This window comes from Nannobrachium achirus (genome assembly GCF_963921795.1).
Source record: "Nannobrachium achirus genome assembly, chromosome: 16".
Taxonomy (NCBI): Eukaryota; Metazoa; Chordata; class Actinopteri; order Myctophiformes; family Myctophidae; genus Nannobrachium; species Nannobrachium achirus.
In genome coordinates, this window is record NC_137823.1 from 58,179,890 (window position 1) to 58,204,292 (window position 24,403).

Consider the following 24,403-nt stretch of genomic DNA (forward strand, 5'->3'; position numbering starts at 1 on the left):
GGGCAGGACCTAGTGTCCCGCCCCCCTCCGCGCGCGCGCTCCCTTGAGACCGCCTCCAGAACTAGCTTTGATCCTTCGTATCGTCGCACTATTTGTGCGCTATGGTAACACTTGGACACGTTCGCGCACATAGCAGACGATATGTGCGCGGATCATATGCCAGGCGGGCACAAGAATCGAAAAGCTATCAAATAAAAGAAACCGTGTGAAAAAAAACGATGAAATGAACGTGCTGCTTCTTCCTCTGTTTACAATGTAAACAGATGGGACGGAAGCTACGATTGGGCCATGGACAGGATACGGAAACCTAGATCCGGTCAGAACCGGAAATACAGCAGGATACAGTTAGGGGGCGGGCCTAAGACTCCGAAACGGCCATATACAGCGATCATACTTTTATTTGTTTCATAATGATTAAAGCTAATTAAATTTCCGGGAACGACGGGCATCACAGCGTGGTACAGCGGGAAATCAACGGTTTCGACGGGGATCGCAGAGTATGAGTTAATTCAAAGAGCCATAGTTCAATATAGTAGTACATGAAGCCTTTGCACATGGCATGCACTACAGTTGCCTCAATTTACAATTCACAATTTAGGCATTTAGCAGACACTTTTAATCCAAAGCGACAATAAGCGGGCCACGCCCCCACCCCATTGATCCCGGTAATACAGACGCTGAGAGCTTATTAGAGCCACTTTATTTCATTATAGACACCCAGCACTTTATATTCAAATCCTGTCAAATTGAGAGTCTGAACCTCTGTAGGCCCATGAACTGCAGTATGCAGCAGCTGCAGATAAGGATCCTCCTCTGTGCCTCCCCATCAGGGGCGTCACACCAAATTCTGGGCCCTGGGTACAAGGATTCACTGCGGGCCCCCCCCATGAATGTTAACTATTGAAAAATAGCAGATATACAAGCTCACAGCGCGGCACCGAGTGCCGCGCTGCGAGCTTGTATTAGAGTTCTCAACGGGCCTGAAAATTAAGGCCCGGCCCTAACTGGGCCCGAGTGGGCCGGCCCGAAGCCCGGCCCGACCCTAACAATTATCATCATTTTCGGCCCGAAAACTCGAAAGCCCGAGAGAGAGAGAGAGAAAAAAAGAAACGTCGCCACTCGCCAGTAGGCAGCTGGCAGCACCAGTGTCTCAAATTACAACAGTGAGAGAATGCCAGAGATGCCCACGAGTCTCATGATCACGAGTCGAGTCGAGTCAAGAGTCTTTGGGGGAGGAGTCCGAGTCGAGTGTCGAGTCTCTGGGGGACGTGGGGGACGAGTCGAGTCGAGTCTCAAGTCTTTAAGTGGCGAGTCCGAGTCGAGTTACGAGTCTTTATATACATATATATCTTTTTTTATTATTTTTTATAATGATCTAGCCTCCAGCTGAAAAAGTTAGATGGCGCATCATGATCACCCGGTACTCACAGATACAGCTACAGCAGCAGCCAGAAGCCATGGCAGGCTAAATTAGGAAAGACACATGCATGTATGTACTCACAATCACGCTACGGAGGCTGTTAAATGTTCCACGATTAATAATAATGGATCCATTTCCCCCAGAAAACAGCTCTGAAGTAGACCTCCTGCCTCTCCTTCCTCGGTGAAAGGTCCTTGGAAGCAACGCAGTTATGTCCAATAGTAGCAGGGTCCCCGGCCGTCCGATCATCATCCAATGAATAAAATAATCCCAAAACCAGCCACACTTCAGTTGCTTGCTTGACACTTAAATCCTTTTTGTAGACCATTGTAGCTATCTGTACTGACATTTTCCTAAGACAGCTTGAGCTAGACAAGTACTCAAATGTTGTTTTTAATAGGAATTGCGAAGCAATCACAATTTTTCTATTTGAAGAAGCCGCCAGAGCTGGACAGTAAGCAACATAACACTTTACTGCAGTTACTGCCGTAAAACGTATCGCTACTGGTTACCATAGCGACGTGTACTCTCAGTGGGGATTGGACCTGGGAATACATTTTACATCACTGTCGTAAACGTTTGTTGCCGGCGTATAATTAATATACTATATTAATTAAATTGTACTGGCAAGTGCATGATTGTATTCATGATCACTCCTTTACTGTATTAATATAAACAGACAGTATGTCAGGATTGATACATTACTTAGTCATTGATACAGCATCATTTTCAATAGCAGTTTTAGTTAAGATATAAATTAAAAAAAATAAACGTGGTTCAACATAATCTTTATTCCAAAATAAAGCTTTTCTTTTACTTCTTTAGCATAAAGTTTTTTTTCCCTTTCATTTCCACTCCCCTCCTGCTTTTTTAAAAGCTATTTTTCTTTTTTAAAGTTACTGCAGTGCTGTGAAGAATCCTGACAGCACAACTGTAACATTACGGGCATATTTGGCATAACTTCACGTTAATGCTTTGAACAATAATTACGTGGGGTTAATTAGTAGATGCAGCTGGTGGAATTGACATCATGAAGAGAAGAGCCCACCGGAGAAAAAAGTGAAAACCCGACGCTAGAAAAGCACTGTCTCACGGAAAATCCTATTATCTTATCAAATTATTAAACAAATGCCACGTTAACTGAAGTAGAATAGCTGATGATGAGCTAAACATATGTGTTTTATTTCGCCGTTTTAATATTTAAATCTTATTCTGAAAGGCTGCATGCAGCACACAAATAAAGTAGGCTAATAACCATGGCAGGACGTGTTTTTCGCTCACGCTCCGGAACCAAAACACCAAAGGCTTGGTTCATCCCACATTTTCTCCTATTTCTACTATGGATCACGGATTTATGCTATAAATCACCACAGATCCTAACACCAATGGAATACGAGAATCTTTTATGGGAAATGGACAAAACGGACGAAAAACACAGTGAGTTATATCTTCTTGCCAAAACGGTAGCCAAGCACCCGAGCTTTGGATCTCATGTTATTCAATCTTTGCTGGCTGCTAACCGGAACAAAAGAGACAAACCCCTGAATGGTTGTATGAGTCGATCTTTGATCTTCTTATTATTACTGCAATCAGGAGATATAGAATCGAATCCAGGGCCTGTAGCTACCAGACAGATGACCCGAAGACTAGCTGCTCTCGCTACTGCAGCTGGATTGTCGACGGCAGATCCTTCTTTGTCTGTGATCAGCGAAGCTAACGATGCTAACTTAGCTAGCTCCTCACTGATGAATCCTGAGGGACTAACAACGGGCTACTCCAGATGTCCTGACCAGCCGACCTCCGACGATCACACGGCAGTCGCCTCCGCGGACTCACGGATCGTCGAAGGACCCCCTGGCTCACGGACCCCCGGTGAACCCTCGGCGATCGCCCCCCGCATGACTAGCTCAGCACGAGACCAGCATCATCAACGCAAGTCACACAACACCGGACCCCGGCGGCCCCACCGACCCACCCGACCTGCAGACGCACCCGGCGGACCCCTTCATGGACCCGGTGGACCCCCTCATGGACCCAGCACCCCAGAACAGAGTCTACATTAACTCTGCTCCACGCTGGCTAACGGAGAAGGCCAGAGCGCTGTTTTCAACCTGGGTTAAATCGGTGACCACGGGCCCTCACCACCCCATCCCCCAACTTTTCATGGAGACCCCTTTGTCCCTTTGTCCCCCTCTGAAGCCCCCAGAGACTGCAACCAACCCCCCCTCCCCCACCGACGCCGTTGCGAACACTTCCATAGACCTCGCCATGGACTTTGCCAGCCGCTTTGTGAAAAGAGGTATTCATATTATGCACTTAAACATTAACAGTTTGTTTGCTAAATTTGAACAAATCAAGCATATGGTTCACGAAGGTAAGGTCCATTTTCTAACCTTCTCAGAGACCAAACTTGATGACTCTATCACTGACTCTCAGATCGAAATTGACAACTACTCGGTCATCCGAAATGATAGAAACAGATTTGGTGGTGGTGTATGCATGTATGTTCATAACTGTATTAAGTATATCCCCCGCCCTGACCTACAACACAGCTCTTTAGAAACTGTATGGGTGGAAGTGATTCTTAAGAAAGCTAAAAACATACTAATCGGTGCCATCTATAGACCGCCCGACCAAAATGATTTCTATGAGTTACTGGAGGAGAGCCTTGCACCGGTGGACAATGTTGAAAAATACATTATTGGCGATTGGAACACAGACATGCTTCGTAAAGAAGCTCCTCTATTCAAAAAGTTCAATAAGCTATGTAATCAACAGGGTTTCACTCAGCTCATCACCAAGCCAACTAGGGTTACAGATAACTCTCAAACCACCATAGATCTCATTGTAACCACAGACAAATCTAAAGTCTCCGCGAGTGGGACTATTGAATGTGGTGGTCTAAGCGACCATGATATCATTTACTGCACCCGCAAAATACATAAGTCCAAAGCTGACGGCCACAAAACAGTTGAAGCTAGAAACCTCAAAACCTACTCTAGCGAAGCCTTTAACCACAAACTGGAGAAATCTGACTGGTCCCCAGTACTAGCTAGCACTCAGGTCGATGAAGCCTGGCTAGGCTTTAAATCCATTTTCAACACTACCCTAGACGAAGTGGCTCCTTTGCGTAGGGTCAGGGTTAAAGCCCGCTCACAGCCATGGTGGAATTCGGAAATCTGTGAATCAATGAAACTCAGAGACAAAAAATACTCTGAGAAACGCAAATATAATCACAAACTCAAAAAAGGCCCCAATAAACACCTTAAAGCCAAATTAGAAATAGTCAGTTTAGAGGCTAATAAACTGAGAAATCGGACAACCTCCTTAATCCTTTCTGCCAAAAAAAAACTACTTGGATGAGAAAGTTGAGGAAAACATCCACAAACCACGAGACCTATGGAAGCTATTTAAAACCCAGCTAGGCTGTGGTGCTAAACTCAGATCCATAGCCAGCAACATATCCATCCAAACTCCCATAACCCTCCTCACGGATAGTCTTGATGTAGCCAAAAATCTCAACATCTACTTCACCTCCATGGCCAAAAATCTGGTCAATAAACTGCCCGCTCCATCTGGGCTGTTTGGTGTTAGGCACATCTTGAAATTCTACAGGAACCTTGGGGTATGCAAAGACAACTTTAAACTTGCCACGGTGTCAACTGATGAAGTGTTTAAAAAACTGTGCACCCTACCTCAATTCAAGGCCGCTGTCCATGATAAAATTGCCCCCAAATTTCTCATAGACTCAGCTGCCACCATTGCCCCAATCATTACCCATATTATTAATCTATCTATCAAGCAGGGTTATGTCCCCCAGGACTTCAAATTAGCCAAGGTAACCCCCCTGCACAAAAAAGGCAGTAAACTTGACCCTGGCAACTACAGGCCAATCTCAATCCTTAGTTCCATCTCTAAGGTAATGGAAAAAATTGTCTATGAACAGGTGGCTAAATATCTTGAAGAGAATAAACTGATCTACGAGTTCCAGTCTGGCTTCAGAGAGTCCCATTCCACAGATACATGCCTCATCTATTTGAATGATTACATCAAACGTGAAATTCACGATGGCAAATATTGTGGCATGGTCATGCTGGACCTCCAGAAGGCATTTGACACCGTCGATCATTCTTTTCTGATCGAAAAACTCAAAGCTATTGGTCTTGATAGCACAGCAGTGAGATGGATGCACTCTTACTTGGTGGGGAGGGAACAGATGGTGGAAGTCAACGGAACCCTGTCCCCCCCCCTCCCAGTAAACTGTGGAGTACCTCAAGGGAGTATACTAGGACCACTGTTGTTCTTAATATACGTAAACGACATGTCATCTGCTTGTGACTGCAATCTGTTTCTGTTCGCGGATGACTCGGCTCTCCTAGTCTCAGGCAGAGACATTTTGCAGGTTGAAAAGGCCCTTAACTGTGAACTTAACAAGATCTGCACCTGGCTCAATGACAACAGACTCTCAATTCACCTAGGCAAAACTGAATGTATCCTCTTTGGATCTAGTCAGAAACTTAGCCTAGTTGAGAACTTCACAATTAAAGTAGGTGACACTGTGATAGAAAGAAAAAACCACATCTGCTACCTGGGTTGCATCCTGGAGGCTAACCTATCCAGTGAAAAAATGACCACCAAGGTAATCAATAAAGTCAATCAACGAATTCGCTTCTTGCAAAGAGTTGCCCCACTGATCAATATTAAATCCCGAAAGACACTAGGAGGTGCTCTTATTGGGCCCCTCATTGATTACGGAGTCCTTGTCTGGTATCGCGACGCCCCAGCTGCCTTAAAGCTAAAGCTCCAAACAGCCCAAAACAAACTAATTAGGGTTGTGCTTGGTCTCCCTCCTCTGACCCACCTTACCGAGCATCACCACGAAAGCGTGGGGTGGCTCAAAGTAGCTGACAGAGTACAGCATCTTGCAATGGGCCTGGTGTACAAGATACACTACACCTCCAAGATTCCCATGTACCTGACAAACTACTTCTTAAAGGTCAAGGATGTTCACGATCATAACACCAGAGGCAGCTCCACTAATCATCATCAGCGTAGATTTAACACTAAACAAGGCGCTAACTCGTTCTCCTGCTATACCATCAACATGTGGAACGCCCTTCCACAAGCCCTAAAGGAGAGCAAATCCCTAGCCTCCTTCAAAATTGGTATGAAAAGTCACCTTCAGACAGCAGCTACCCGTGACTTGTAAATAGACTAAGCCCCCATGCTCCCCCCCCCCCCTTTTTCTTTGTATTCTGCCTTTTGTATTTGATGTTATGCTTTTGAAACTGATATTATCCTAGATAAAGTACTATGTTCTATCCGTCTGTCTTTCAATGTTATATGAGATACTTAAAGTGTGGTTCCTGTGGAAATAAGCCTCGGCTTTCTAGGATCTCCTTTTAGTTGACCTTGTACCAGTGATTTGTACTGTCATGAAACTGTACTTTTTTCTATTGCAAACTTCTAATAAATTCTTCAATCAATCAATCAATCAGTCCTGCCTACTGCTGCTACTGAACTAACAGCCTAGGCCTAGGCTACTGTAGGTTTATTGTTCAGCCTATAAACCTCTCAAAATCAACTATGGCTTATATTGTTTAGCCTATAAGGCTCCCAAAAAATCAGAGTTGCAAGCTATTAATCCACCTTGTCATGGCGCGTCGGCGTCTAGATATCATGGAAAGACGCACTATAGCCTATACGTGCGAGCGCAACAGATACAAAAAACAATTTAATAATCCTCTAGCAGTGTAACAGTAGGGCTACTGGGCATGGTAACCTCACGTTACTGCTTTAAACAATAAGTTAACTTACGAGGGGTTAATGAGCTCAGCTATTAGACCTATATAGCTGCAGCTGGTGGTAGTGGAACATTATTAATATTATTACGAGGAGGCTGCGCTCTGGAGAGAAACCCGACGTTAGATAAGCAGGTTCTCACAGATAATCCTATCATTTTATACAATTATTGAACAAATGCCAGGTTAGCTGAAGTAAAATAGCTGATGATGAGCTAAACATATATGTTTTATTTCGCCGTTTTAATATTTAAATCTTAGGATGAAAGGTCCATGCAGACGGCTGTGTCTGCCACGCTTTACGAGACAGACTGCGGTTTTCCCAACGGCCCTGAGCTGCGCGCGGTCCAAGTGAACACAGCGAAGCGCTCCTGGGCTGGCCCCCACCGTTGCGCTTAAGTACGTTGGGAAAAACAACGCGGTCGCCGCTGTCTCCGTGCGCAACACTCAGCAGCACAGCGGCGCGCAGCCGCGCAACAGAGAAGAAAGAAAGAAGAAAGGAGAAGGAAGGGCAATATTTGTCGTGCTTGTCATGCATTATAGTGCTTAAAATAAAGATTGTTCACGTCGTGAACAATCTTTATTTTAAGCACCGCTCATAAGACTCGTGAACTTAACGAGTCTTATGAGCACGAGTCGAGTCAAGTCACGAGTTTTTGAGGGGCGAGTCCGAGTCGAGTGACGAGTCGCTAAAAAGTGTCACTCGATTCGACTCGAGTGACGAGTCTTTAACTCGAGTCCCCATCTCTGGAGAATGCACATATAATAGTTGGCGAAATGGCAACTGCACGTGTTAAATTGTTCATGAAACATGCAAGGTTCTGCACAAAATGTGCTAACGTTAAATCCCTGTTGTTGTCAACAGTCAATCTCAATCATACAGCTCTCATCCTCTCTCCCCCTGCCGTCGCTGCCTGCGTGATTTATGTTTCGTCCTTTCAACGGTCACACATCAAACACAGGCAGCTGGCTCGACAGATCTATAAACCCAAAACGTGTTCATCTAGCTTGCATTCTGGGCTTGCAGATCTGTTGTTTAGTGCGCGACACGGTCGACACCACCTAACCACCATGCTTAAACATACACAACTCAGGCAACAAGCGGCGCGCTGCGGCTGTAAACCCTTTAATATAAATGCACACAGCAGCAGCAAAGGACACTTGATTAACCAGAAAGCATAATGGAATTATTAATATCTTACCAGAGGAGATGATCGTCTCTATAAGGTAAGAGGATGTCAACGTATGGTGCTTTTAGGTTGATCATGTTGATGTTGTTGTAATACAATCCTCTTAAGTCCTTGTCAATAATATCCAGGTTGGTTCCGCTTTTAAACTAGTTTTCTTGGATTTATACTTATTACAAACTTGTGAAATTGTCTGCTGCCTTTTAATTTAACATGCAGCTCTGCTCGAAACTTTCATCGTAGCCGCTCAACACAGAGCTAACGGTGACTCGCTGCTGTGCTGTGAATTTCCGTATATCCAAAGGTTTCGATTGTGACGTCATCACAACAACCAGACTGCTCTATGAGACTGATAGACTATACTTCCGTATGCGTCACCTATTATCCTTGGTCCATTGGTTAGGAACTTAGCCAGGCTGCAGTGCTGCGCTGAAGACAGTCAGACAGCGATATGCGCCTGTTCTCTGTTGCTTGAGTGACGGAGCCCGGGGCCCGGCCCGGCCCGACTAATTATTATAATTTTTGGGCCCGGCTCGGCCCGATAACGTCGGGTCGGGTCGGGTCGGGCTCGGGCTGAATTTGAGAACTCTAGCTTGTATATCTGCTATTTTTGAAAAATTGTGGAAATGTGTGCAAGAAACCCATGTCAAGGACTCCCAAGATGATATGTATTTGACCACGGACCCCGATCTCAAAATATTTAGTTCCAGGGACCCCCCAGAAGCAAAATTTTAGTTAGAAATGTTCGCTTAAAAAATACATATATTCAAAGATTTTCACACATTTTCACAACTTTTCAAAAATAGCAGATCTACAAGCTTGCAGCGCGGCACTCGGTGCCGCGCTGTGAGCTTGTATATCTGCTATTTTTCAATAGATAAAGCTATTAGGGCCCCTCCACCTTGGGCCCCAGTAACTCAGTCCCACTTTCCTACCCCTTGTGACGCCCCTGTTCCCCATCTGTGTCATCTCTCTGTGGAGATTTCTCCTTTACTGTCTTATCTCTCTCTCTCTCTCTCTCTGATGTAAATGATGTACTGTATGCCTGCATATTAACCCATTTAGGCCTTGAATTATTGAATGCTTTAACTATTGAAAAAAGCAGATATTATAGGGGGTCCTTGACATGAAAGAGTTTGAGCACCACTGACATAGAAACATGGGTTTTTCAAAAAAACCTTAGAAGGATTTAGAAGACACTTATAGAATCGGATCAAAATCGGGTCAAAATTCGAATGTTCACGTTTTTTTCAAAAATAGCAGATATACAAGTATGTATATCTTGTATATCTGCTATTTTTAATAGCTAAATCATAAAATGATACGCAATAATGCACACACAGTCTAAACGGCTTAATCAGTTCTGTGTCCTTATGTCCTTCTCCACCGACCGTGCATGCGTGTGTGCGCGTGCGTGTGCGTGTGTGTGTGTGTGTGTGTGTGTGTGTGTCTCAGGTGGCTAAGAGCCACGGAGGTGCCAGTGCCCAGAAGCAGGTTGCCTACCTGTGGGCCAAGAGCCTGGGCGGGGAGGCAGCCGTCAAGCTGCTCAACAAGTTCGCCCTGCTGGAATACGCCATCGACTTCGCTTCAGACAACTGGTGAGCATCGCGTCCGGCACCACGTGGCCACTGTTGTTTCTGACAGAACATTTTGATTTAGTTTTAGTCTTTTGAATAAAATGTCATTTAGTTTTAGTCATAATTTAGTCACCTGAAACGTTTTAGTTTTAGTCTAATTTCATTCGACTAAATTTCGAACGATTTTAGGCGACTAAAGGCCTTGATGGCATCGTAATGTATGAATTCACACTTGGTTGCATGCTGAAAATAGCCGATCTACAAGCTCACAACGCGTCGCGCTGGGACGCGTCGTGAGCTTGTAGATCTGCTATTTTCAGCATGCAACACCTGAGAGCAACCAAACATAAAATGACTCTCTTCTCCACTAGCAGTGTTGATTTTGTCGACTAAAACTATGACGAAAAATGTTTGTCGACTGTGTTTTTTACACTGACGAAAACTAAATAAAAGCTAAATAAAAACTAAGCTGTGATGACTAAAATTAAGACTAAATATATTGACAATTTCGTCAAACAAAATAAAAACTAGACTAAAACGTTAGGGAGGGACTGGTGGAGAAGAAAGTAATTTTATGTTTGGTTGCTCTCAGGTGTTGTGTGTTGAAAATAGCTGATCTACAAGCTCACAACGCGTCACAGCTACAACAATAGCTATTGTAGCTATTGTTGTAGCTATTTTTGTAGCTTGAGCTATTTTAAAAAATCAGTCATTACAATGCCATCAGGGCCTTCCAAAACACATTTTAGTTGACTAAATCAACTGTAGATTTAGTCGCCTAAAACCTTGTGATATTTAGTTGACTAAAATTAGACTAAAACTAAAACTTTTCAGGTGACTAAATTATGACTAAAACTAAATGACATTTTATTCATAGGACTAGATGACTAAAACAAAATTTGCTGTCAAAAACAACACTGCACCTCAACCCAAACGGCCCCTGATGGCCCCCCGCCCAAACCCTCCCTGTTCCCCCACCCCTATTCTATTCCCAACTCACACCACCCACCATCTCCTGCTAGAGCACCACCTGCTACTGCCGTTTGCCAGAAAAGACACACAAACGGTTGCATACCTCTTTTCAGCGATAGTTTATGTCCTGTAGTGTTGACTGGATAAACAGCCTTCACTAGAAGTGAAGCATGCAATTTATCCATGCACTTATCATTAATGTGAAATACTCTCACCTGCCGGTCATACCGTGGACAAGAAGTGTTCTTATTAGGGATGGGACGGTATGAAGATTTCATATCCCGATTAGTGTGACAAAAGAAATCGAGATTTACGATATTGTCGCGATAATCAAAATCCATTATCCTGGGGCGGAACATTTGCCAAAAAAATAGCAGATCTGCTATTTTTTGGCAAAGAGATTTGGTAGAGAGTGGAGAAAAAAATCGCACCTGTGCGAAGTGGGCGGTGCAAACTAATTCCTGCGCGAATCAGTGTTGATAGGCATGCATGGCAATATTGTTTTTGTTGTGTATGATGTCAGTCTAGAGGTCTGCTCAGACTATATAAGTCTTTATCGTCATTTCTCATCAGTTAGTTGACCAAGCTACGGATTGTAACTTGTAAGTGTGTCGTAGTGTAATGATAAGTGACTTTATTTACCTCCAGAGAGGCCTCCAGAGAGGCGAGAAGAGGCCAGAAGATGAATATTTTAGTTTTTCAAAGTCTGTTCATTTGTATTTTAAACTTGTTATAGCTGCCTATCATTTATAACCTGTAAGATTTTCCACAGTCTGTCTAAAAGTGTGGTTATTTTATCGCTTAGTAAAAAAAAGTGATATTCATCTAATACAATTTTGAAATTCAAGGTTAGCACCGCTCAATAATTTTTTATAACGTATTTTACGCGGCCTAAACGCGTTATGACGTATTTTACGCGGCCTAAACGCGTTCTAAATCAGGGTTAACCAATCGGGTGCCTCTGTGACTATGACATCATGGACAGATCAACAGAATCGAAGTTTTTCATTGGTCTAGCGAACTCATGTCATCATCATTTGTGACATCATAGTTTTGGTAAAAAAGCGGTCTATAGGAGCGGTTAGCACCGCTCAAAAAAGACTGTATCAAGTACGTATATTATAAGTACGTTTTACCAATAGAGGGTTTCTTTAAATGGTACCGGATATGCAGTTTGGCAATTAAAAGGTGAATTGATCCTAGTGCATGACGGAGGACGATATCACGATACATTAAATCTCCATGATACGATTATTATGAGTGTTTTATATCACGATAAACAATGATATCACGATAAACAATGATATCGCGTATAGAGTCCCATGCCTAGTTCTTATAGCCACTCTCTCTCTCTCTCTCTCTCTCTCTCTCTCTCTCTCTCTCTTCTCAATCAGTTCGTTTGACTTTGCCTTTGAGCTGGCCCGGCTGTCCAGCAAACAGAAGGTCCCTGAAATCCACCTGAAACATGCCATGTTCATGGAGGATGAGGTATGAGAACACATCATGCTCATTGAACTTAACAGTCCATCCTCCTCCAGCTTGGAAGGTTCCTGGTTTGATTCCGGGAATCAAACCAGGAACCTTCCGCTTCCCAGATGGCCGCTCTCCCTCCTGAGCCATCCATGCCATTTTCTGCACGGGCACACTTTTCATGTCCCAAGATTCCATGGGCACACCAACATTATACGGGGGTGTAAATATCGTCACTGTCGGGAAGAAACCTCGTATCTCCAAGTTTCAAATTTGTACGTTTCTTCGCAAAGTAAAGCCCTGCTTCATCATACAAGGCTGTCGCACAACAGTAGTGAAAACAGCAGATCTACAAGCACACAACGCCTCGCACCGCGAGGCGTTGTGTGCTTGTAGAACGGCTGTTTTCACTAGTTTAAATCATTTTTAAAATGATAAATACAATACTGGCTTTCAAGCAGTTTCAAGGGGAACACTTGACCCTTCTCGGGGGAACACCAAAGGTCCCCAGGCACATTGGTTGAGAAACACTGTGTTACTGTATGCCAGGCCAAAGACAACTCCTACAGTTGCCATCATAATGGCACACAGAAACACCCAAATGAAACACATTCATAATTCATATTATTCACTGAAGGCTGCATTTACAGTGTCTGTCTAAGCGGCTCCTGTGAAAAGGGTATATTGTGACAATTTCCTTAATTAAGAAGTAATGATAACTGGGTTGGGTCAAGCATTGTTACTAAAAAACAATTGTTTAAAAAAATATAACATAAATGGCAATTTTCGACATGACTGCATTAATTGTTTCTGACATCATCACCTTCAATGAGTAAAGGTGACATTCAGCTCAAGTTCATTTTAATGCAGTTAATACTATCAGCATTGCAATTCCTGCTGACTTGCTATCACCTGTGTCTGACACAGCTAGGGAAATTAAAAAGAAACATCCAAACTGTGATTGGCCACCACAGATTCAAAGTCATCTTCAGTGCAGAGAAACAGTCATGTTCATTTGAATAGTTTCTGTCTTATGATTAAGGTACTGTAGTTATTTGCAGCTAGTAGTGTTGTGCCATATCTGATAACATGGATTATAGCTCAGACAAACTTCATGATGGCATTGGTACAACCCCTCTCCTATGAGATACCAGGCTCTGACACTGTTTATGATGTTTCATTCTAGTTAAAGTCATTAGTTGTTTATCTGTGTCTCTGCCAATCACAGCCTTTATTCTTCCTCTGTTTGTGAACTCAACACATCCTCTAACTGTCAGACTTCAAAAACCTCATTAGCAACTACAGTTGCTCTCTCCATGTGTTTTGGTTGATTCTCACAGGCCCGAATCTACCTCCCCTTTTTCAAGACGCAACCCTACATGTCAGGTGTATGATAGCAATGATACTAATCCAGAATCGGTTGCAATGTTTCTTTTATTCCCAGGGTAAGTTCGCAGAGGCTGAGACGGAGTTCATCAAAGCGGGGAAGCCCAAAGAAGCTGTGCTGATGTAAGTGACGGTGATGAGGATGACAGAGCCCGCTAACGTGTTTATCTCAGCCACAGCACATCAGGATCAAGTCGACGTGTTGCTGGAATTAGAAGCACGGCGACTTCATGAATGAGTTTCACTGTCAGCATAATGTCAGGATTGGAACCTTTATGATTAACTCTCAAATACCTGGAACGCGCCCGAGTCGCGTTCGATTTTAACCACCTTAACCATTATTGTATGCTTTAACTTTAGAAAAATATACAAGCTCACAGAAAAATCGTGAAAATGTGTGCAAGTCTTTGAGTATCTTTGACCCGATCTTTGACCCGACTTCTATATCCTTCCTCTAAATCAGTGGTTCTCAAACTTTTTCATGTCAAGGACCCCCAAAATTACAGGTATTTAGCCACGGACCCCCATCTCAAAATATGTTGTTCCAGGGACCTCCCCAGAAGCAAATATTTGAGTTACAAATTTTCGCTTTTAAATAGATATATTCAAAGACTTGCAAAGAAAAATCATGATTTTTCAAAAATAGCAGATCTACGCATGTATATCTGCTATTTTTCAATAGTTAAAGCAGTCAATAATCCTAGGCCTAAATGGGTTAAATACCACAATATTTCTTTGTCGATAACCTCTCAGAACATCTTCACAAACCACTTTTGGTTTCCGAACCAAAAGTAAAGTGATGTTGACTTGAAATTTGGTAGAAACTTGGGATACATAGCTACCGTTGTTTCCCGTTGAGATTGGCACATTTCCTGGGGCAAGCTGCTCAGATCACACATCAGATTACACGCGTCTTCTTATTTTTTCACTCTCAAAAAGCACCCGCAATGTAGTGCATTTGAAACTACATTGCAGTGCACATCATGGGGTGATCACTGCTTGCCTCCTGTGAATTGTTTTATTTTTTATTTTTGTGTATTTTCTGTTTATTTCGTTCTTGAGTGAGGTCAGCAGACAGTGTGAGGTCAGCAGACAGTGACATGAGCAGTGAGATAAAAGAAAACCTGGGTGAAATGTGCCAATCTCAACAGGAAACAACGATATATATATTGCAGTGCTAATGCATACTATACGTATAAAGCCTCGAACAGAGTCGGGTCCGTGGTATCCACCGCGGTGTAGTGCGGTGTAGTCTTTTTGAGCGTTAACGTTGTAGTTATATGACTCAAAAAGACTACACCGCACTACACCGCGGTGGATAACCTTCCACCGCGGACCCGACTCTGTTCGAGGCTTCAGACTCCTGAAACTAAACATCAAAGGTGTCCTGCTATGTTCCTCCTAAGAAGACAGAATATAACGGGAAGGATTTTCTCTCAGAAGTTCTAAAATTGTAATTGGATCCTCCTAATTGGGACAACAGATACACGCGCAAGCTACTGTAGGTAAACTCACTAATGATGCCACCATGACTGTCTCTGTGCCAGTTGGCAGCTCACAGTCTATTCCTCCTATCATTTTACATGGTGTCAGCAGTGACATAATGTAGAGGGTATACTATTTAGCCATGTAAGGAAATATTTATACTGTGTATTAGGAATGGACTTGAGACTTCAAGAGCACTGGCAGCCACTGTCGATAATAGCTCTCTCACACACACACACACACACACACACACACACACACACACACACACACACACACACACACACACACACACACACACACAATGACTTGTGGGACTTGTTAATTCAGCCTGTTTATTGTGTGTGTGTGTGTGTGTGTGTGTGTGTGTGTGTGTGGGTGCAAGTCAGATTTTTTGTGGTCAACGGGTGGTTGTTTGATCTCAGATTGCTGCACTGACGGAGAAGCAGAGAGTGAAATGGAGTCTTTACTGGAGGGAGAGAGAGACATAGATAGGGAAAGGAAGACAGAGAGAGAGTACTCATGTACAGTACCAGTAAGACTGATAAGCGACCGTCAGGTCACATGTATACAGAAATATGACTCCAGACCTACTGTGTACAGCTTTGCGTGATTTTAGGGCAAAATCTGTAGGAGCAGTGTCCAAATAATGTGTTTTGCAAGAATCGGCCTCATTGTGGCTCTAGAAGAGGGCCATGTGAGAAATGAGGTTGTGGTTTGGCAGCCAAGGAATGTGTGTGCAAAGTTTGGCATGGATAGGGGAAATGGTGGCAGAGATATGAGTAGGGGAAAAGTGTGACGTGACTGACGTGACAGACAGACAGACAGACTGGCTTACAGCCGGTGACAGACAGACAGACAGACTGGCTTACAGCCGGTGGAGGTTTTGAGAGTAACTGCGACCTGACGATGACAATGATTACTTAATTTGCCATGAATTCATCAATTTTTAATAGACTTAAAATAAATGTTATTTTAAAATGTAATTATTTTAAGTCTAAATGTAGAGTTCTTGTTTCATTCAAGAGAAAGGGTTTGGACAAGAGGTGTAATATTGTGTTTTCCCTCCTGCGTGCTTGCATGTGTTCCCCAGGTATGTGCACAACCAGGACTGGGCCAGTGCTGGGCGCGTGGCAGAGAGCCAGGACCCAGACAGTGTGTGTGAGGTCCTGGTGGGCCAGGCCAAGCTGTGCTTTGAACAGAAGGACTTCCAGAAGGCTGAGGCCTTCCTACTTCGTGCCCAGAGACCCGAGCTCGCTGTCAAGTACTATAAGGTAAAACAGTTTCCTAAACACAGCCATGGCATAGACATGACTGAACTGACAGACTTTTGACCACTATACGTAGTTGACTGTGGTCCCCAGGCACGCATTGGGTGTTATTATTTTATGCTCTAACTATTGAAAAATAGCAGATTTACAAGCTCACACCGCGGCACCGAGTGCCCACTGCGAGCTTGTAGATCTGCTATTTTTTTTAAAACGTGAAGATTTTGACCCGGTTTGGACCCGATTCTATAAGTGTCTTCTAAATCCTTCTAAGGTTTTTCTGAAAAACCCATGTTTCTATGTCAGTGGTTCTCAAACCTTTTCACGTGAAGGACCCCCAAAATTACATGTATTTGGCCACGGACCCCCATCTCAAAATATTTAGTTCCAGCGACCCCCCCAGAAGCAAAATTTTAGTTACAAACGTTCGCTTTAAAAATACATATTCAAAGATTTGCACACATTTTCAGGACTTTTTCAAAAATAGCAGAATTTGGTGCGATACCCTATGCGCCCAACAGAGCAAGACAAACTTAGCCTGGGCTAGCTAATCCACCATAAGGGCCATTTATAGTTACGTATGGTTGATTTTGTGTACGTTTTTGGGTGAGACAGTACGTACGTTAGTTATGTCGACATGCATAGTTCCTATGCGTTATGTACGTGCCGACGCGGTCTCCGCTACAATTCTGCTCCCGTTGGGGCCGTGCGCCACATGGAGGGGATCTTCTGCACAGCACACACGTGTAAAAACTGAATTATTTTTAGCCAAAATATGTAGAACCACAGAATTTCTGTGAGGAATGACGTCTTCTTCACCAGCGGTTGCAATAATGTTCCTTTTTTACCGTTTCTTGCTAAAATTATATTTCTTGTTGGGACACATATAGTTTGTTTCAGAACCGCTGTTATAAGTAATTGTCCTCACTACTGCCACGGTTGACAAAAGTTCGCCACGGGTAGTTCAAGCGTACGTACGTTTTTATCGGTTTTAATCCGTCAGGTTGAGTGTTGTCCGTAAGGTTACGGAGACAAACAATTACGTCCGGACCTACGGAGCAACCGGATTAAATCACTCTCCCCCTCCGTTTCTTGTGTATTCCTGCGGTCCTTATGTATTACTATGCATGGTGGGAAACATGCAGCTATAGGAGGAGGTGAACGGTTATGGAGGTGCCAAGATCTGGAAGCGGAGCCCGAAGCTTTTAGAGGAACTGCTGTTGAAAGGACATGGAAAGTCAGCACTTTGTACTGTACATATTTATATTTTTTATGTGGATGTAGCTTTTTTCCTTGTCTAGGGTTAGGGTTAGTAGGAACAGTGCTTCTTTTTCTACGCGGATATAGATTAATTCAGCAGTAATCTGACACAGTGGAAGAAATCCTTGTACAGGACTGAGGAAATGAACAGATTATTTGATTGGATTTTTTTTTAAAGGCTAAGTGAGCCTTAGCTTAACCCATTTAGGCCTAGAATTATTGAATGTTTTAACCAGTGAAAAATAGCAGATATACAAGCTCACAGCGCGGCACCGAGTGCCGCGCTGCGAGCTTGTAGATCTGCTATTTTTGAAGAAAGTCGTGAAAATGTGTGCAAATCTTTGAATATGTGTATTTTCAAAGCGAACATTTGTAACTCAAATTTTGCTTCTGGGTGGTCCCTGGAACTAGATATTTTGAGATGGGGGGTCCGTGGCCGAATAAATATAATTTTGGGGGTCCTTCACATGACATGAAAAGTTTTGAGAACCACTGACATAGTAGTCTCTCAAGAACAGACTAACTGAGCTCCATTTACTGTAAGTGAAAAGGACCTTTTCTTTGACGATGGCTAGCCAGATCGCTGACATAGAAACACAGGTTTTTCAAAAAACACAGGTTTTTTAGAAGGATTCAAAAGACACTTATAGAATCTGGTCAAAATTCAAATTTTCACGATTTAAAAAAAATAGCAGATCTACAAGCTCGCAGCGCGGCACCGTGAGCTTGTATATCTGCTATTTTTCAATAGTTAAAGCATAAAATAATGATACACAATAATGTGTACCCGTTCTAAATGGGTTTTTAACTGAAAACCATACTGCAGCAAAAACCAGGCCGCTAGTGCATCCCAAAGAATATACAGTAAGGCTGAGCAATATTAGGAAAACCTTCGATATTCGATAATGTTGTTGAATACCTCAATATCGATATTACTCACAATATTATTATTAGTAAAAACAATTGCATTATATAGTTTATATGTTTTTCTGCTTTAGGTCCACTGCCTGCCTAAGCAAGATAATGAATAGCATTATCTATCCATGCGCACTGCACAGTACACATAGAATAAATACATTAAATGCCTTATTTCCATTTTCCAAAAGTTTCGATATATGGCCCAGCCTTAATATACAGTATATATTGTCAAAGAGAGTGATGTTTTGATGTTTCCTTTGCCTGTTATTTCCAAGATTTCATCGTGTTTGTGTGGACAGAGAGAGAGAGAGAGAGAATTCATTTATCTGTCAGATCTCTTCCCAAATACCACTAACCAACCCAGCCAGCTCTTCCCTCTGCAACAGGGAGAGATTCCCCCATCTCTCTCTCTATCTCCTCCTAACAATGTATATTATTCACTCACACTCAAGGGTCAGCTGTTGTCATTATTTAGTAACATCGGCTGTTTTTGATAGATATATAGATAGATACCTTTATTATCCCAAGGGGGAAAATCTGTTGCCCAGAGGCAGCACAGCAGTATAAGGTTATTTACAAAGTTACAGAGAAGTAAGAAGAAAAAAATAAAAGAAACAAGAACAGAGTACAGTAAAGAGCAAGGTACATCAAGAGAGTGAACGAATAATATATAAAAATATACATAAAGTGTCCTTAAGCACAACTATCAAAATAGTACAGTGTCCAAATCAAAGTGACCATAGCAGTCAATGTTAGTTAGTGCAACAAGTATCTCACTATCATGTCAAACACAAGCAAAATACTCAAAAACTACTAACACAACCTAATAGTGCAGTGTCATAAAATCAGTGCGAAAAAAACAACTCAAAAGGAAAATAAACTAGAAAGGGTGTCACAGCCAGACGCACATGAGCACCTTCCCTGGAAGGTCCTTAGAGGTCAGAGTCAGTACAACTATAGTTCCGTCATCCTAGGTTAGGAAGGTAGTCCTTGTCGATCGACCTTTGTGTGTCTCGTTGTACAGCTTAAGCTTTTGATTACTGGGCTTCATATTGTATTGTCTTAGCTCAATCTGCTTTGGATGCATCTGTCTTTCTGTATGCGTAGTGTTTATGCGTGTGATGTATAACAGTATGCACTTGCGTGGGTGCGTGTGTGTGTGTGTGTGTGTGTGTGTGTGTGTGTGTGTGTGTGTGTGTGTGTGTGCGTGTGTGCGTGTGTGCGTGTGTGCGTGTGTGTGTGTGTGTGTGTGTGTGTGTGTGGGTGCGCGGGTGCGCGGGTGTGTCTAGCCCTTAATTGCAGCTCGGACACGGAGGAGCACAGCAGCATTAATTCTCTCATATTTCTCATTTCATAATTCAGAGCAGAAACTTTGGTCGGCGCTCTTCACAGCGGCAGACCGCTGCCGGTTGTTATTGCCGTTTGTTGATTTGTCTGTCTGTCTGTAATTAATGCATTTAGGCCTAGAATTATTGATTGCTTTAACTGTTGAAAAATAGCAGATATACAAGCTCACAGCTCACAGCTCACAGCGCGGCACCGAGTGCCGCCCTGCGAGCTTGTAGATCTGCTATTTTTGAAAAAAGTCGTGACAATGTGTGCAAATCTTTGAATATATGTATTTTTAAGGCGAATGTTTGTAACTCAAATTTTGCTTCTGGGGGGTCCCTGGAACTAGATATTTTGAGATGGGGGTCCGTGGCCAAATACATATCATTTTGGCGGTCCTTCACATGAAAAATCTGAGTACCACTGACAGAAACATATTTTTTTTTCTTTTTTAATGGCAGAACGACTATTTTTCAATAGTTAAAGCATAAAATAATAACACGCGATAATGCCGTACCTGCTGGTCTAACTGGGTTAAATGATGTTGTGTTTCCCTGTAAGGACGTGGAGATGTGGAGCGACGCCATGCGTATCTGCAAGGAGTACCTCCCCAACCGCCTGTCACTCCTACAGGAGGAGTACGAGAAGGAGGCCACCAAGAGGGGCTCACGGTGAGGAGAGGAGGAGAGAACGTCTCAATCTGGAATAACGCTTTCTAACAGGGGTGTAACCATACATTTGAACACCGATTCATTACGCATCACGATACGATACTGTACGTCAGGGTTCCCCAATAGGCGGCCCGCGGGCCATTTGCGGCCCGCAGGGGCTACTGTCTGGCCCCCACCAACCCCAGTAATAATGGTGGTACAAGAGCAGCAACAACACTAGTATATCGTCGTTGTCGGGTGGAAATCCCATATCTCCAAATGTGTACGTTCTTTCGCAAAGTAAAGCCCTGCTTCTTCATACAAGGCCGTCGCACAAAAGTAGTGAAAACAGCAGATCTACAAGCACACAACGCCTCGCGGAGCGAGGCGTTGTGTGCTTGTAGATCGGCTGTTTTCACTAGTTTAAATCATTTTTGAAATGATACCGTAAATGCAAAACGAACGGTTTTGGACATACAAGATTTTCACCCGACAACAACGATATCTGAACTGTCGCTGGAGTAGCAGGAACGCCACTGTTGTCCCCTGCAATGTTGTGGCCCTCGGCTTGGTACCCTAGACATAATTCGGCCCTTGGGGAAAACTAATTGGGGAACCCTGCGATACATGGACGATATTGGTTCATTCATGGCAATACGATACGATTCGATTCAATTCGATATAGTAACTATTTAGCAAAGACATTGAATCTGTGTGAAACGTGCCAATAGAGCAGTTTTTTAGGTGAAAAAAATATTATTATGGTCTGGATATACTGTAAATAAGTAAACGCTGTGATTACCTAGCAAATACATGGACATTATATTTCAACACACATGGACAAACCCACACCTTGACATGAACACAGAGATTACACACATTTATCGAGAGATAGAGTAGCTTTATGGAATGAAAAGGTTTCCATACAATCCATTAATTGCATTGTAAAACGATACGATACGATATACAGAGCTTTTGCATATCGATACAGTAGATAATTGCAAATTAAAAACGATTTTTGGATTCTGTTACTATATCGTTACACCCCTAGTTTCTAAGCACAGTCTAAAACGTTTATGGAATTGACATCTATTAGCTCTATAGCATATGTCAGAATATAACCACACACACACACACACACACGCACGCACGCACACACACACTGAGCACCCCGTAGGTCTACCAACTCATGCTCACAGGCCTAATCAATGCACAGAGAACCGGTTTGATGGTTTATTAAAACATGGCATCCTCGTTCCCCCCCTCCCCCCTCCCCCCATCCCATATTAAAAGTCTTAACGAGCTGTGGCTCGTTAGCCAGTGAGCTCGCAGCGTGTGTACCCCCCAACACCCCCCCTCTCTCTCTAATGACTTGTGGGGAAAAACATCAAAGGCTTGGTTTGAGAAACGGGGGAGGGGGGGAGGGGGGGGAGAAACAGAGAAAAGTGTAAATTATTCCTGCTTAGTTTTCAGTTCAGGCCACAGTTGAAAGGAGTTCACTGTACTGTGTGTGTCTTTGTGTGTGTGTGCGTGTGTGTGTGCGTGCGTGTGTGTGTGTGTGTGTGTGTGTGTGTAGAAGTGTGGAGGGCTTGGTGGATCAGGCCAGAGAGTGGGAGAAGTCGGGAGAACACTCTCGAGCGGTGGAGTGTTACCTCAAGGTGAAGGATGGACCCAACGCCGCCCTGATGGAGAAATGCTGGATGAAGGTAAACACCCTGTTCTTACCAGGACGTCCAGTGGAGGAGCGCTTTGAAGATCATGTCCAGAGCACTTCTTACTAAAGGGGCATGAATGCAAACCGGCTGCGGAATAGTCCAGTAAAAATAAGGCTGAGGTTGGACACAAATTTATTATTTCGTTTTTCAACTGATTCTGACAGGAAATTAGGTCTACTAGCCAGGATAAAAACAATCTACCATAATCTGCTCACTGCAAATACCCACAGTGGCCAAATCAAGTTGGGCTCCCTTGCTTTAAGTAGGACGTGAGGGGTCTAACTAGGGGTTTGTCATGATGCTGAATCCATTGCAAGCATTTGTTTTGCACAAAAACATTCATTGGCCCCATAAAACGCCCACAAAACTGTGGAAAAGTGATGACTCATCACTTTTCATCACTAAACCATCATTTTCTGGGGCCATTGTTAGCCCAAGGAATGTTTTTTGTGCAAAACAAATGCTTGCAATGGATTCAGCATCATGTCAAACCCCTAGTTAGACCCCTCACATCCTACTTAAAGCAGATTTTTTTTCTGGGTATTTTCCTCCTGTATAGAAAGTCGATGGGAGCCCAACTTGATTTGGCCACTGTGGGTATTTGCAGTGAGCAGATCATGGTAGATGTTTTTATCCTGGCTAGTAGACCTAATTTCCTGTCAGAATCAGTTGAAAAACTAAATAATAAAATTTTGTCCAACCTGAGTGTATTTTTTCCCTAGATTTACTAGACTAGAAGGCATGCGTCAAAACAGCGGCCACCATTATTTTCAATGAACTAACCCACACCGGCGGTTCATGAACGAACGATCGTTCATGAACACGTTCATATTTTCGGCGAACGTGAACTGAACGCTTTTTGTTTCCGCTTGATGAACGTTACTGTCGAACGCGTTCATTCTGACGTGCGTGAACGGCGCTCGTCGGCCCGTTCAGCCTGTTCGTGCGGCGGTCCGCGGTCGCCTGTCCTCTCGTCTTTCTTTGCATTCACATCCCAGCTGCAGGCTTGCAGACCTCGCGGACGGGACGTTGATATGTGAGCGCCTGAGCGGTGCTGAGTCTCCTCCTCGTTACGTTGTCTCCCACCCAAGTAAAGCCTGACTACTTGGTCGTGTGACGTGTGTTGCGTGCCAAAATAGCTGATCTGCAAGCTCACAAGGCATCGCATCCACGTGACGAGACAACGTGAGCTTGTAGATCAGCTATTTTAACCAACGCCGATGGTTAGAAACGTCTACCTTCACAATAAGGGTGAGGAAGACTGGGCACTGGGCACCTAAATATAGTGGGCACCTCAATGTTAAGTTGGATGAAATAATTGCTGTGTGTGGTTCTATATGGGCTGTGTCAATAATTTTGACAAATAATAGCTTGCAGCAACGTCTAAAAAAAATACATTTGAATAGCCAAAAGTTTATTGTCGTTGTCGTTGACAATTACATTTCCGTTTTGGCTTTTAGGCTTTGAAGTTGCACATGGTAGATACGACACATAACCTAAATATGCAAAGAAACTACTGGCACATTTGACAACTTTATACTTAAAAAAGAATGTTTATAGTGGAAAAAGCTGATCTACAAGCTCACAACGTGTCGCACCGTGACGCGTTGTGAGCTTGTAGATCTGCTATTTCCACTACTTTTTGAAAGTGTTTGAAACTATATTAACATTTCTCAACATGGAAACGATAATGACGATTATGCAAAATAATTACGATTACCTCAAATAATTGCGATTAGACGATTATGTAGTGATTGTGACAGCCCTAGATACAAGAGTACACTAGTACATGCTGAAATACTAAAATATCTCAAAAAACAGATTGAACACAAAAAATAACTCAGGATTGTGTTGATCGTGTCCCAAACAACAATAAAATAAGATCAGGTTGTCCCAGAGGTGAACTGGCCTTTTAAGGTTAGGGTTTATAACGCCCCAAAAAAAGAAGGTAAAAATGCACATTAT

General features: G+C 43.2%; 1 protein-coding gene across 1 annotated transcript in view; it reads left to right on the plus strand.

Moving 5' to 3' along the window:
• Nucleotides 1-24,403, plus strand: part of LOC308300550 (intraflagellar transport protein 172 homolog) — a gene marked incomplete at both ends in the record, with an annotated part of 112,140 nt that overhangs the window by 61,018 nt on the left and 26,719 nt on the right. The window contains 6 exons of the mRNA XM_080744410.1: nucleotides 9,864-10,006; nucleotides 12,352-12,445; nucleotides 13,872-13,936; nucleotides 16,392-16,572; nucleotides 20,635-20,744; nucleotides 22,300-22,429. Coding sequence (XP_080600536.1) covers nucleotides 9,864-10,006; nucleotides 12,352-12,445; nucleotides 13,872-13,936; nucleotides 16,392-16,572; nucleotides 20,635-20,744; nucleotides 22,300-22,429 — 723 coding nt within the window. The remainder of the gene's footprint in view (nucleotides 1-9,863; nucleotides 10,007-12,351; nucleotides 12,446-13,871; nucleotides 13,937-16,391; nucleotides 16,573-20,634; nucleotides 20,745-22,299; nucleotides 22,430-24,403) is intronic.